At 39.0% G+C, this 12,824-nt stretch overlaps 1 protein-coding gene across 1 annotated transcript in view; it reads right to left on the reverse strand.

Moving 5' to 3' along the window:
• Window positions 1–12,824, reverse strand: part of NCAPD3 (non-SMC condensin II complex subunit D3) — a 58,458-nt gene that overhangs the window by 36,637 nt on the left and 8,997 nt on the right. Inside the window, exons 4-13 of the mRNA XM_090290808.1 lie at window positions 6,689–6,873; window positions 5,887–6,054; window positions 5,718–5,779; window positions 5,430–5,517; window positions 3,648–3,781; window positions 2,130–2,202; window positions 1,269–1,394; window positions 883–1,135; window positions 385–441; window positions 29–118 (exon numbers count right to left, since the gene is read on the reverse strand). Coding sequence (XP_090146934.1) covers window positions 29–118; window positions 385–441; window positions 883–1,135; window positions 1,269–1,394; window positions 2,130–2,202; window positions 3,648–3,781; window positions 5,430–5,517; window positions 5,718–5,779; window positions 5,887–6,054; window positions 6,689–6,873 — 1,236 coding nt within the window. The remainder of the gene's footprint in view (window positions 1–28; window positions 119–384; window positions 442–882; window positions 1,136–1,268; window positions 1,395–2,129; window positions 2,203–3,647; window positions 3,782–5,429; window positions 5,518–5,717; window positions 5,780–5,886; window positions 6,055–6,688; window positions 6,874–12,824) is intronic.

Below are 12,824 nucleotides of genomic sequence, written 5' to 3' on the forward strand. Positions count from 1 at the left end.
CATCTGATTGTGATAAAATCTGACGTACCCCTAGATCCAATTGTTTCATCACTGCTGTCTGTATTGATCATCCCTGAGTCTCCAGAAGGGTTAAGTGTCTGCTTCTGACAGGAAAAAGCTTAAAAATAATAAATTTTAAAAATAGGTTCAGTCATTAAGATTAAAATTTATTTCACCTTTCAATAATATAAGTATGGCATATTAAACAGTTAAATTACCACATACATCACTATTGAAATAAATTTCAACTTATCTGAGGAAGAAAAAAAGTGCAATATTAAAACAAATAAATATAGAAATAGAAAGAAAATCATTTGAAATATCACCTAGTCCTTTAACTAAAAAGGTAATTATTCAATATTTGAAAAAATATTGACCCATTACCTGACGAATTTTTCAGTAAAGTACCAGGTTGGCTCTCTATTCGTAAAATTGTAGGACCTAAAAATAAGCAGACAGATAGAGGGAAAAAAGTATCGTAAACCCTAAGTAAATATTTACAGAGGACTCAAAATAAAAATAATTAGGCCTAAAGAGAGGACAGAGCATAAACTGCTGACAATTGACCATTTCCCCTGGCGTGTGCACTTGAATTGGGTAGCAGGCCCACACAACCAATGCCCAGCAATGCAAACAGTGACAGCAGGCAATACTCTTGCCTCTAACACATGAACATATGAAGCACTTAAAAAGGCCTTTCAAATGTATTAAGCTTGTCTACTAAGTTACTCAACAATACAATATATGGAAATAAATTTACAGGAATAGAAGTGTACCATACTATATGGATTTTTTTTGCTACAGTAAAGAATGATTCTCTTGCAGTGCAATTTCTTGACCAGCATCAGACCAGCTCCACTTCTCGGCGGTCGCCACACTTACTGTTAATCAGGAATTCCAGTATGCTCTCCGAAGCAGTGTTGGCAGACAGCTCCAAGCAATGTGCAAAACTGGACAATGCCTTGCTGCGGACAGTCGGTGCCTTGTCTAAACAACGATCAAACATAATGTCCTGCACCAAGAACTTATGCTTTAAGAACCTCTGGTGTTCCAAGGAGAGTGTGTTATCCGCCTCTCTTTCTGGCAGTTCCAACAGAGCCAAGGCAACATCGAGAGTAAAAACCCTGTGCGGAATCTGGTGAGGCAAGACCACAAGAATCTCCGTCACACAGGAATGAAAACCAAAGGACCCTTAGGTATTCAGACCTGGCTATTGCTGGAAGGTTGCCGAACCAGGAGCCAGGAGCTTCTGCAGAGGTACGCCTTACCTTGGAGCTCCGTGAGTATCTGTGAAGCCAGGCAACGAACATGGCATACTCCCCGCAAGGCAGTTTGCTGAGCAGCTGTACCAGGGCCTGAGCGGCATAGGTCCGATACTCTGATTTATCTACCACCTGAGACACAAACATGGAGAAGCTGTTCACCTGGATAACTGGAACACGTAATACAAGCGGAAAGTCAGTGGGTGTAACTCTAACTAGTTCAGTGATCTTTAAGTGTGAATAGAAACGACTGACAAGTTTTAGGTTTTGGACCCTCTGAAAACTAACCTATAAGAAATCTGTATGTATTTGTGTTTCAGAAATACAAATTTAACATATAATTGAAGGGAGTTAAGTAACCCCTACAATCCATATAGCTCAAAATAAGAATCATTTGTCTGAACAATTATAAAAACTTAGAGATAATCATAGAAATTTGAACATTAAGTGGATATTTAGCGATGTTAAAGAATTACTGTGTATTCTGTGATTTCTAAAAGAGTTCTTACCCTTTAGAAATACATATAAATATATACGAAGGAATATGATGCAATTTGGTTTAAAAAAACCCAGTGTGCATATGTGTTTGGGGAGTACCACTTTTAGGGGTCTAAGTGCACAAAATTGTTGAAGATGGGTACCCATCACCCTATTCTCTTCATTTCTTACATATTTGAAAACTTCCAAAATGCAAAGGTTTTTTTTTACTCCCTAAAGAACACTGTCTAGGGGAACAGCTAGTGACTATATTAAATAACACTACCTTTAGTAATGACACAGACTCATTCCCCAGAACAAAATCACACAAACACACATTTAACTTCACATAGTACATATTTTTAAAATTATTATTAAAGCAACTGGTACCTTGGCACAGATGTGCTGGAGTAAGATACGAAGAACTGGAAATATACTTTCCTTTAGTTCATCCACGAGTGAGCTATAAAAAAAACATATCCCCTGTTTATATATACCTATAATTATAAGTCACTTTCCTGACTCTTCTCAAAATCCACTGTATCTATGCTTTAGAAATCCTACATAGTAAAAACACTATCCCGGGGTGGGGGGTAGCGGGCGGGGCGGGGCAGAGCAATGGGGGAGTGGGGTACAACTGTAATAGAGCAATTAAAATAAATAAATGAGAGAAAAAAAGAAAAGAATCTACAGTGTGAGAGCCAGAGCCATAAAACATTTGTGCTCAGCTTATAAAAATAAAAAGATAAAAGGTCTATCCCCACATGCAAACATTATTTCAGTGAATAAAGAGTAAAGACATTAAGTGTCATTCATAACAGAAAACCATTCCCGACTTCTCGTGCATGGTTTAGAGAGCTGTTGCCCCGTAGACAGCTACAGCCGGGGAGAAGCAAATGTGCAATCCTCGTATGCCTCTGTGGACTACTTAGTAAATTTCACATGAAGACTCTAAAGTGTATCATTTTGGGGTAACAGACTAAGACACAGTCGCACCCCACGGTGACTCAGTGAAATGCAACGACTTCAGTGCATTTGTAACAATACCTCTTCAAACTTTAACCCACGAAGAAATTATCATAATGCCCAGATTTGACCAATTTTTAGTGTTAAGTTTATTTGTACCATTATATGAATAGACTACTGCATCATGAAATCTCATGGAAAAACCAAAATGAGGGTTTCCACTTACAACATTTTGGTTACTGAATGGCAGTCTATACCTGGATTCCTCCATTTTTGAATCTTCAACTACATTATGTACACACTTTCCTGTACTCACTGACCACTTTCTTCCCACCCCCAAATATTTAATAAGGAAGGAAAAGAAGCCAATGACAGCAAATATGTCTTTCCCAATAATGCTGAAACATGGAACTTTGTAGGTGAAGCTAAGTGACTCACGAGGGAAAAATCAGTCTATCGATTATTGCTAAAGAAGTAAAAATGAACTTAATTCTTTCCTCAAGAAGTATGTTCTATAGAAGGAAGGGAACAGAAACGTGGACAGAAACAAGGAAGACGTGGCAAGGAACACCAGGAAGGAGCCTCGGAGACGAGAGACGCAGAAACAGACCAGGAGGAGGCAGACTTGCTGGGGTGGTCAGCACTGAGGCAGACGATGCTGAAACAGAGGCCGACCTCACAGGCTGGCAGAAACCGAGCTGCAGCTTGGCACTGGCTCATGACTCCTTACCCCTTCAGCAAGGCCCAGGGCAGAGGGTACCGACAGTGCCCTGGACCACACAAACCAGATGGACTACGAAGTGCTTTATCTTGACCCCCCAAACCACAAACAGGACAGAAATGTGTTAGTTTCCATGAGTGTCAGACATCTTGCTTAGCCCAGCGCCCAGAAGACGAGGGGTAAGTGATGAAGAGTAAAAACCCAAGCTGCGTGGGCTCCACCTGATGAACTGGACTGCCTGGTTTCTGCTGCTGACGGCTGCCGAGGTGACGGAAAGCGGGGCATGATGGGGTCCTTCACCTACTTCTAACATTAGTATTACATTGAGCATCTGATGGAAAACAGAACCGATAACCTAGAAGAGAAAAGAGAATTCAATTTAAGGCATAATAGAGAATCCTCGAAGGCTGCAGTAAACAATTTCCAGCTGTCTAAAGATAAGTCAGACTGACATAGTTTTGGGCTGATTACCAGGGATGTGCTTCTTAGACAATTATCGATACTCAATAAGCACACAATGTAAACAGCGTGAAAACACTGCTTATAGATAATGATAGAGGAGTACCGTCTCGTTTCTCTCCGCACCCTCTCATACTGTAGCCCAGAAATGAAGGCAAAAAGGATTCGTTGTCACTTACAGATGGCACAGAATGCTAATGATAACCCCTTACAGTGAATGGGGAAAAAGAATGTTATTTCACACTTGTATTTATCTAAAGTTCACAAAGCACCTTATAATATATCATCTCATATAATTCAGCCATTCATCCAACCATGTAGCAGGTATTGCATTAAGCACATTCATATATAATACTAGATTTTACTATATTTAACCTTACGCTTCACAACAACTCCATGAGGTAAGCAAGGCATTTCCATTTTATACATATTGCTTCCAGTTTATACATAATAAAAGAGACTCCGAAGGTGCTTTGTCTAAAGTCAAATAATTTAAGGCCTCGCTAAAACTAGTCGTCCAACATCAAGTCAGTACTTCCACAGTTAAAAAATACTACAACTTTAGAGACACAGTGGATCTAAAAGAATAAAATTTCCATACATTCTATTTTTTATGTTAAAAAGGGCATGAAAATTAAAAACATTACGTGAATTATATCAGATCATATTTCAAGCACACATAAAAAATAATACAATAAACTATAAAATATGGACTGTTTTTTAAAGCAATAGGCGTTGTGTTCAGCATTTGAGAGGCAGTCATTCATTTAATCCTCCTTTGTTGCCCAGATGAGAGAACTGAGGCAAAATTTCACAAGGCTGAGCAACTCCCGCCAGGACACACAGAGAAAGTGGTGGAACCAGAGTCAGCACACAGATGCGCATTTTCCCAGGTGCCCCCAAACCTTTTAACCACGTTACTGCCCCTGGAAATGAAATGTATCACAGCCACCCAAAGCCACATGACCTTGGTCTATCCCAATTTTTACAAAATTTTATTTTATTAATGACATCTAAATTCAGTAATACCATAGCGCTTGAAGACTTAACTCAAATGCTCAGAGTAGTGATACTATTAAGGTGACTTTGGAGGCAAAATCCATATATAAGTGCCAACAGGAATGATAACCAGTAATATTTCTGTAGAATTACTAACTAAAATAACATGAATACTAATAAAGTCATTGAAGCACACATGAATTGCCAAAGGAAACTAGAAAATTGTTTCTTTTTAGAAAAATGTGGTGAATATTTCTATAAAAGTAATGTTTTGTTCAGTAGCTGTCTGTTCTTCCTAATTTGTACTGAAACCATTTTTTATGTATGAAATCAAATAATGCGCTGTGGCCACCAAGTATTTGGATATGAAGAGTAGGCAACAGATTTGTGTAACACTTTCTATTACACAAGTGATAATATAAGGTCATGAAAATAACCTGGTAAGTTAAAACGGTATGACATCAAATGCTTCTATGTTTTTCCACTGTATGATTTGCATGTTTTCAATTTAACTAGTAACTAAATTAGATCCTTGGCCCCTTTACCTTGTCTCCTTCTCCATGAATCGAGGAGCACAGCAAATACAATCCATGATAGGCTAGTTCTGGTATATACTTTGCTTGGTTAATGTTTCTAAAGAAAAAGGACCAAAGATGAGTTAACGGATATTACTTTACTTTTAATTTTAATATTCCTTTAACGCTATAAGCCATATTTAAATGAATAAATTCTGCCTGTGTGCCGATTAGGATAAAATGGCATTTACACTTCTGTTGAAGCAAAATTCATTATACTACATTTACATTTTAGCATCGGAAGGTTTAATGGCTCACCTGGCTTGTGTAACATTAAATTCGTGAAGCACTGGCTCAAAATTAGTTAACGCCACAAAAACCTAGAAAACAAATACCAAGATGAGACCTGATTTTTCTTTCTCACTGAGTATTAGCCCTCGTCTGCGCACTCTGAGAGTGCCCCGAGTTTCCTGGGATTTTCACTTACCTCTATACAGTTCTGTACACACTGTGGCTTTTCTTTCAGGGAAAACTTGGACAGAAGCCTTAAAAAATTCTTCAAAAGGTGAAAGATGGCTTTTCGAATTTGACAGAGGTCCCACGCAGAAAAAGAAATATCTTCTTCATCTTCTTGTTCTTCTATAATCTCATCCATCTAGATTATGAAGAAATGCACAATGACTGTAAAACAATGCCTACCACTTTATCCTATGGTTTGCAAAGTACGCAAACCAAACCCAGTGAAATGTCAGGGGGTTGCTGAGTTGCTGAGGTGACCGGGTCCCTTGACTGTGCAGGGTCTCCACGGTCATGCTGTAGGTCCTTGGACTAGATGACGGCTACAATAGTTTCTAGCTCTACAGTTTTATGTCGATGAGAATTCTGACATGTCTTAAGTCTTCACATCAATGAACCCCTTCCATCCTACCCAGTCATACAGGAACGTGGAATTAATGTTAATTCTCTTCTGCACTTATGGATCTGAGTCCTCAGGATACTTTAACCACCCTCTCTACTGACAATGAGGTAAGGTGGCAGTTGTCCCGCACACCTGGGCACCAGGCTGGGAGAAGTGGGAGGGAGGCTGGAAAGCTGGCCAGGTAGAAACACGCTCTTGGTTGCATATGAAGTCCAAGAGGCAACTTGATCCTACTGAAGAGCTGATGATGCTTTGAGGCCTTGTGATTATCATTATTATCATCTGAAACCGTATTTTAATATAAAGTAAATTCTTAAATCAAAATCATGTGTTGGTACAGATATGTTTTATTATTCCTTTTACTTCTTACCTCAATATCTTCTTTCCTGGGTGGCTTTCCTCTTTTTCTATGCCCTCTTGGATTAGCCTGAGAGTTTTTAGGCTGTTCCTTCTTTCTTTTCCGACTCACATTAGATTCCTGAGGCCAGCTCTTCTTTAGAACCTGTATACATTTGTCAAACATCACTGGGTGGAATATTTGATTGGCGACACTGCCTATTCATAAAGAATAAAGAGTAAGCAGGTTAGATGTAATTGTCTTAAAATACGTCTGCAACAACAGACAAAAATTTAAAAAGCAAAAGCAGGCTTTTCATTAACTTTGAATAACAATAACCCTCTCACAAAAAAGTACTATTCACCTTTAGCCATAGGTGAGCAAGCATGCTGATCAGAAATAAATAACAAGACTCCCATATATGGCCACGAAGAAGTAACTGGTTTTATACTTGTCCTCCTGCCATAAACAACTATAATAATAATTTTAAGACATGGAATAAGAGAAAGCATAGAAATAAAATATCTGAGATAAGGGAAACAAATGAAGTAAACCCTAAAACTGCTCTAGTTTACGAATTTTGAGACAATTTGTGGACAGCAGCAGAAAACTGGTGAACTCAAGCACATTTTTATTATGGTCTTACTAAGCTGAGACTTCAGAAATCAAGCCAGAAAGGCAGAAGGAGCTGGGATTTATGGAGAATAGTGGAGAAGAGGAAGCTACATGGAAAAAGAGCTCCAGAAACCTGCACAGGGCTGATTATAAGCTATGCATGCATGGGTTAAAACTCCAAAGAGGTGGGCAAAGAACATTTTCTAAGGAGTCAGAAGATGAATAATTTTCAGAACTCATGCAAGGCTGAGATAAACTTGAGCTCTGGCCAGCCAGAGTAGAGATACCTTGTTAACTACCTGGGGTATTCAGTGGAGACCTTGGAAAGACACACACCTTCACAGCAGGGCTAAATTGGCTCTAAAATAAAAGCTATTTTAAATCTGCATTAAAACAAGTTGCAAAAGGATTAAGTTAACCCACCATTAACTGACTAAAACATACTTAAATAATATTTAAAGGAAAACAACAAAATCAAGACATTAAGGGCTTAATATTCAAATGTCCAGCATCCAGTAAAAAAGTACTGGGCATGCTAAGAAAATGTGCCCCATCATATGAGAAGAAGAATCAATCAACAGAATCAGTCTAAAGAACAACAGAGATAATAGAACTGGAAGACAAGAGTCTTGGGACAGATATTATAAATAAATTCATAAATTAAAACAGTAGTCAACAAAAAAAGAAATGAAAAATTTTAAAAAGAATTAAATGTAACTTCTTGATTTGAAAATGAAAAATTCACTAATTGAGCTTACCAGTGGATTAGAAATTGCAGAAACAAAAAAATTAACAAACTCAGCGACTCGTGGGAAAATATCAAGCAGTCTAACATGAGTAATTGTGTTACAGAGCAAAAGGGGGTTCTTTCACGTGGTGCCTTGGTGTGAAACTCAACAACTAATGCTGAGAAAAAAAAGTCTTTATTTACAATATTCCAACCTGGGGAGGACAGTGAGCACTTCAGCTCGGAGCCCTGTTCTTCCAGGGGACCCAGCACTTCCCTTGCTCCCCAAAAAGCTAGAAGCCAAAAACATGCCCAGAAGTTCCCCACCCCTTATCTGTCAGCTGTATCCTTCAGGACCTGGGGAACGATGTCATCAGCCTGCGTATAACAGTCCAGGAAAGCATGTGCCATGTTGCACTGGATCACGCATGGTTCTCTCTCTGCCCTTTCAAAGCCGCATGGATCTCTTCTCTCTGCAAACTGCGTGGTCCCCCACTCTCTGCAAAAATGGCTGCCACCTTATTTTTAAATCCCTGACTGTGGCCTGTGACACAGTGGGTGTGGTAACCAGCTCTGACCATTCACAGAACCTTGCGCAGGCCTTGTATGCTCTTTCTTCCTATTCCAGTCAAAACCCCTCCCCTCTCCTTGGCACCTTGAAAGAACTAGAGCCATTTGTATAACTAAGACACTAGCTACCAGCCACAGATGTGCAAAGGCATCTTGAAAGCTGCCCCCCTTCCTCTATCCCCCAACCACAGGTTCTGGGGATTTTGGGGGAACCCTGCTCTGCAACAACTGAAGTCTCAGAAAAAGGAAGGGAAAAAATATTTGAAGAAACAATAAGTGAAAAATTTATGAATTTGTTAAAAACTATAAATCCACAGACCCCAGAAGCTCATTGAACCCAACCATGATAAGCACATACACACAAAAATCATACTAGAGCAGAGATGATCTAATCAAATTGCAGAAACAAAGTAATGGAGAAAATCTTTGAAGTATCCAGACTAAATAAAAGGACACAAAACAAAGAAATAATGTCTCAGTAGAAGACGACATAAACCAGAAGACAATGAAGTTATAACACCTTTTTTAAAAATCTATAAACCTAGACTTCTACATTTAGCAAAAACATTTCTGAAGGTGTAACAGAGACATTTTCATACAATCAAAACCCACGACCACTGATGGCCAGCAGAATTGTACCAAAAGAATGTCAAAGGAAGTTTTTGGGGATGAAGGAAAATTACATGAGATGAAATCTTTTAAATATAAGAAACTTTTTTATTTCGAATTCTTTAGAAAATAATTCAAAGACAAATGTTGACAATTAAGTCTGGGGTTTATGACATGTAGGAATATAATGGGTAACTACAATAGTACAAAGAAGAGGAGAAGAAACTATACTGTTTCAAGGTTCTTACATTACCTACAAATTGTAGAATATTATGTGAAGAAAGATTGTTAAAATTGCTTATTGTATACCCAAAGGAAGCAGTTAAAACACACACAGGCTAAGAAGTGTAGTTAACAAGCCAAAAGAAGAGCTAATGTGAGATACTAAAAAACACTCCAAAAATAGACAGAAGAAAAAATGGAACTAAGATGGCACAAACAGAAAAAAGCAAGATGGCAGAATCCCAATCATATTGATAATTACATTCAGTGTAATTATCTGAACTGTCTAAAAATTCTAATAAAAGGCACAGTGGGTGACTGATTGTCACAGTGGATGAAAAGCATGACTCGGTGTTAGGCAGTCTAAAACACATTCTTTAAATATAAACACACAGATAGATTAAAAATAAAAGCATGGCAAAGGATGACCAACCAAGGACAAATTGTAAGATCACTAGAATGGGTACCTTAATATCAGACAAAGCAGACTTCAGGGCAAGGAATACAACAGACAACGAGGGACATGACATAACACCACAAGGTCAATTCATCTAGAAGGCATATATAATTATAAATGTCTGTATCTTGCAGCCTTGACAGGTATTGCTCATTGGGTTGGGCGTTGTCCCACAAAGTGAAAGGCTGCCGGTTAGATTCCCGGTCAGAGCACATGCTTGGGTTGCAGGTTTGGTCCTGGGTTGGGGGTGTGAGAGAGGCAGCCGATTGATGCTTCTCTCACACAGATACTTCTCTCCTTTTCTTTCTCCCTCCCTTACCCCTCCTCTAGAAATAAATAAAATCTTGTTTTAAAAGTTTATATCTTGTAGACTTCCAAAATACTTTAAGTTAAAACTGACAGAATTAAAAGGAAAAACAGATAAATTGACAATTATACTTGGAGATTTCAATACTTCTCTCTCACTAATGATAAAACAAATAAACAGAATATCAGGAAGGATACAAGATGAACAACCCTAGTAAACAACTTGACATAATTAACATATTTACAAAATACTAGATCCACCAAAGGCAGAATATACATTCTGTTCAAGTGAAAATAAAAGATTTACCATGTTAGACCCTGTGCTGAGCCACTGAAAAAACAACAAAAAAACTTATTTAAAAGTATGTGTTCTGATCTCAATATAATTACAAGAGAAATCGATTACAATTAGATTTCAAGAAAGTCCTCAATTATTTCAAAATTAAACACGCTACTAAATAACTCAGGTATATGAAATCACAAGATTAAAAAATTGCTTTGGCCTGAATGATAATGAAAACAAATCACCAATATTTGTGGGATGCAGATAAAGCAGAACATAGAGAAATTCATAACATTAATTATATTAGCAACAAAGAAAAGTATATGATCCTGGCTGCTGTGGCTCAGTGGCTGAGTATCGGCCTGCGAGCCAAGTGTCGCTGGTTCGATTCCCAGTCAGGGCACATGACTAGGTTGCACGTCAGGTCCCCAGTTGGGGGCGCGAATGAGAGGCAACTACACAGTGATGTTTCTCTCCCGCTCTTTCTCCTTTCCTCTCTCTCTAAAAATAAATAAATAAAAACAAACAAATAAATTAACTTAAAAAAATAAAGTGAGAACAAAGATCTATGCATCCACCCTAAGAAGTTAGAATAAGAACAAATTAAACCTAAAGTAAGAAGGAAGGTGACTTCTGCCAAGATGGAGGCATAAGTAGACAACACTGCACCTTCCTCCACAACTATGAGGGACTATAACTACCTCAAAACTGGTAACAACCAGAAGTTCCAGAAAATCAAGCTGCACGGGAGTCCAAAAAACAAAGATATTAAGAAGAAACACTCATCCAGACAGGTCGGAGGGGCGGAGTGGGGGTGGAGAGGATGCGCTGTTGCGGTGGCAGCGGTGGTAGCAGCCGTGGCAACAGCGGCAGTGGCAGGCCGGTGGAAAGCACATTCACACATTTAAAAAAGTTGGGAGGGGCACCTGAGGAGCGATCCCAGCCCCAGACCAGACCATGTAGCTCATGGTTCCAGCACTAGGGAAAATGAAGCCTCATTGCGTCTGGCTGTGCAAACCAGTGGGGGTTGGGGTGGAGGCAGAAACTGCTGGTCTCTCAGCAGAGTCTGTTTGTTTAGAGGGCCCCCAGGATTCCAGAACTTCGGCAGACCCACCCACTCTGGAAACAGCCAGGAAATAGCTAGAGAGGCATCAGCCCCATATGGGAAGTGGGAGAAGTGCCTGGAAAGGGGGTGAGTGCTGAGCAAGTGGCATTGTTCCCTCAGACCCCTCCCCTACATACAGCACCACAACATGGTAAAATGGATCTCTCAGCACTGATAAATAACTAAGGCTCCACCCCTTACAACCTATCAGGTGCGAGAGCTCTACCTAAGACACAGAGGCAAACACAGGAGCCTATCAAAATGAGGAGACCAAGAGGTATGACCCAAAAGAGGGAACAGATCAAGGTTCCAGTGGGAGAACTAAGCGCTGAGGAGATAGCCAACCTAATAGACACAGAGTTCAAAGATGCCCACAGACTTGACAGACATGACTGAGTATGGCAAACACATAAGGAAAGAAGTGAAGGCTATACTAAGTGAAACAAAGGAAAATCCACACAAAACAAATGAAGGGAAGGAAACCAGGGTTTAAATCAATGATTTGAAACATAAGAAAGAAATAAACAGTCACCCAGTACAGAATGAAGAAACAAGAATTGAAAAAAACAAGAAGGCTTAGGAACCTCTAGGACAACTTTAAATGTGCCAACATCCTAATCATAGGGGTACTAGAAGGAGAAGAGGAAGAGCAAGAAATCAAAAGCTTATGTGAAAAAATAATGAAAGAAAACTTCCCTAACTTGGCAAAGAAAATAGACATACAAGTCCAGGAAGATCAGAGTCCCAAACAAATTAGACCCAAAGAGGACCACACCAAGAAACATCGTAATTAAAATGCCAAAGGTTCAAGATAAAGAGAGAATCTTAAAAGTAGCAAGAGAAAAGAAGTTACCTACAAAGGTTTTCCTAAAAGACTCTCAGCTGATTTCTCATAAAAACTTTGCAGGCAAGAAGGGACTGGCAAGAAGTATTCAAAGTGATGAAAAGGAAGGACGTATAACCAAGGTTACTCTCTCTAGAAAAGCTATCATTTAGAATGATAAGGTAAAGCTAAAGAAGTTCATCATCACCAAGCCATTATTATATGAAATGTTAGAGAGTTAAGAAAAAGAGGATCAAAACTATGTACATTAAAATGTCAACAAAATCACAACTATCAACAACAGAACCTAAAAAAATAAAAACCAAATTAAGCAAACAGCCAGAATAGGAACAGAATCATAGGCGTTGGGATTATTTCGAGGGTTATCAGCTGGAAGGGGGTAGGGGGAGAATTGGGGAAATGGTGCAGGGATGAAGAAGCATAATTGGTTG

The sequence above is a fragment of the Furipterus horrens genome, unplaced genomic scaffold, assembly GCF_987537825.1.
Source record: "Furipterus horrens unplaced genomic scaffold, mFurHor1.1.pri manual_scaffold_11, whole genome shotgun sequence".
NCBI classification, from domain to species: Eukaryota; Metazoa; Chordata; class Mammalia; order Chiroptera; family Furipteridae; genus Furipterus; species Furipterus horrens.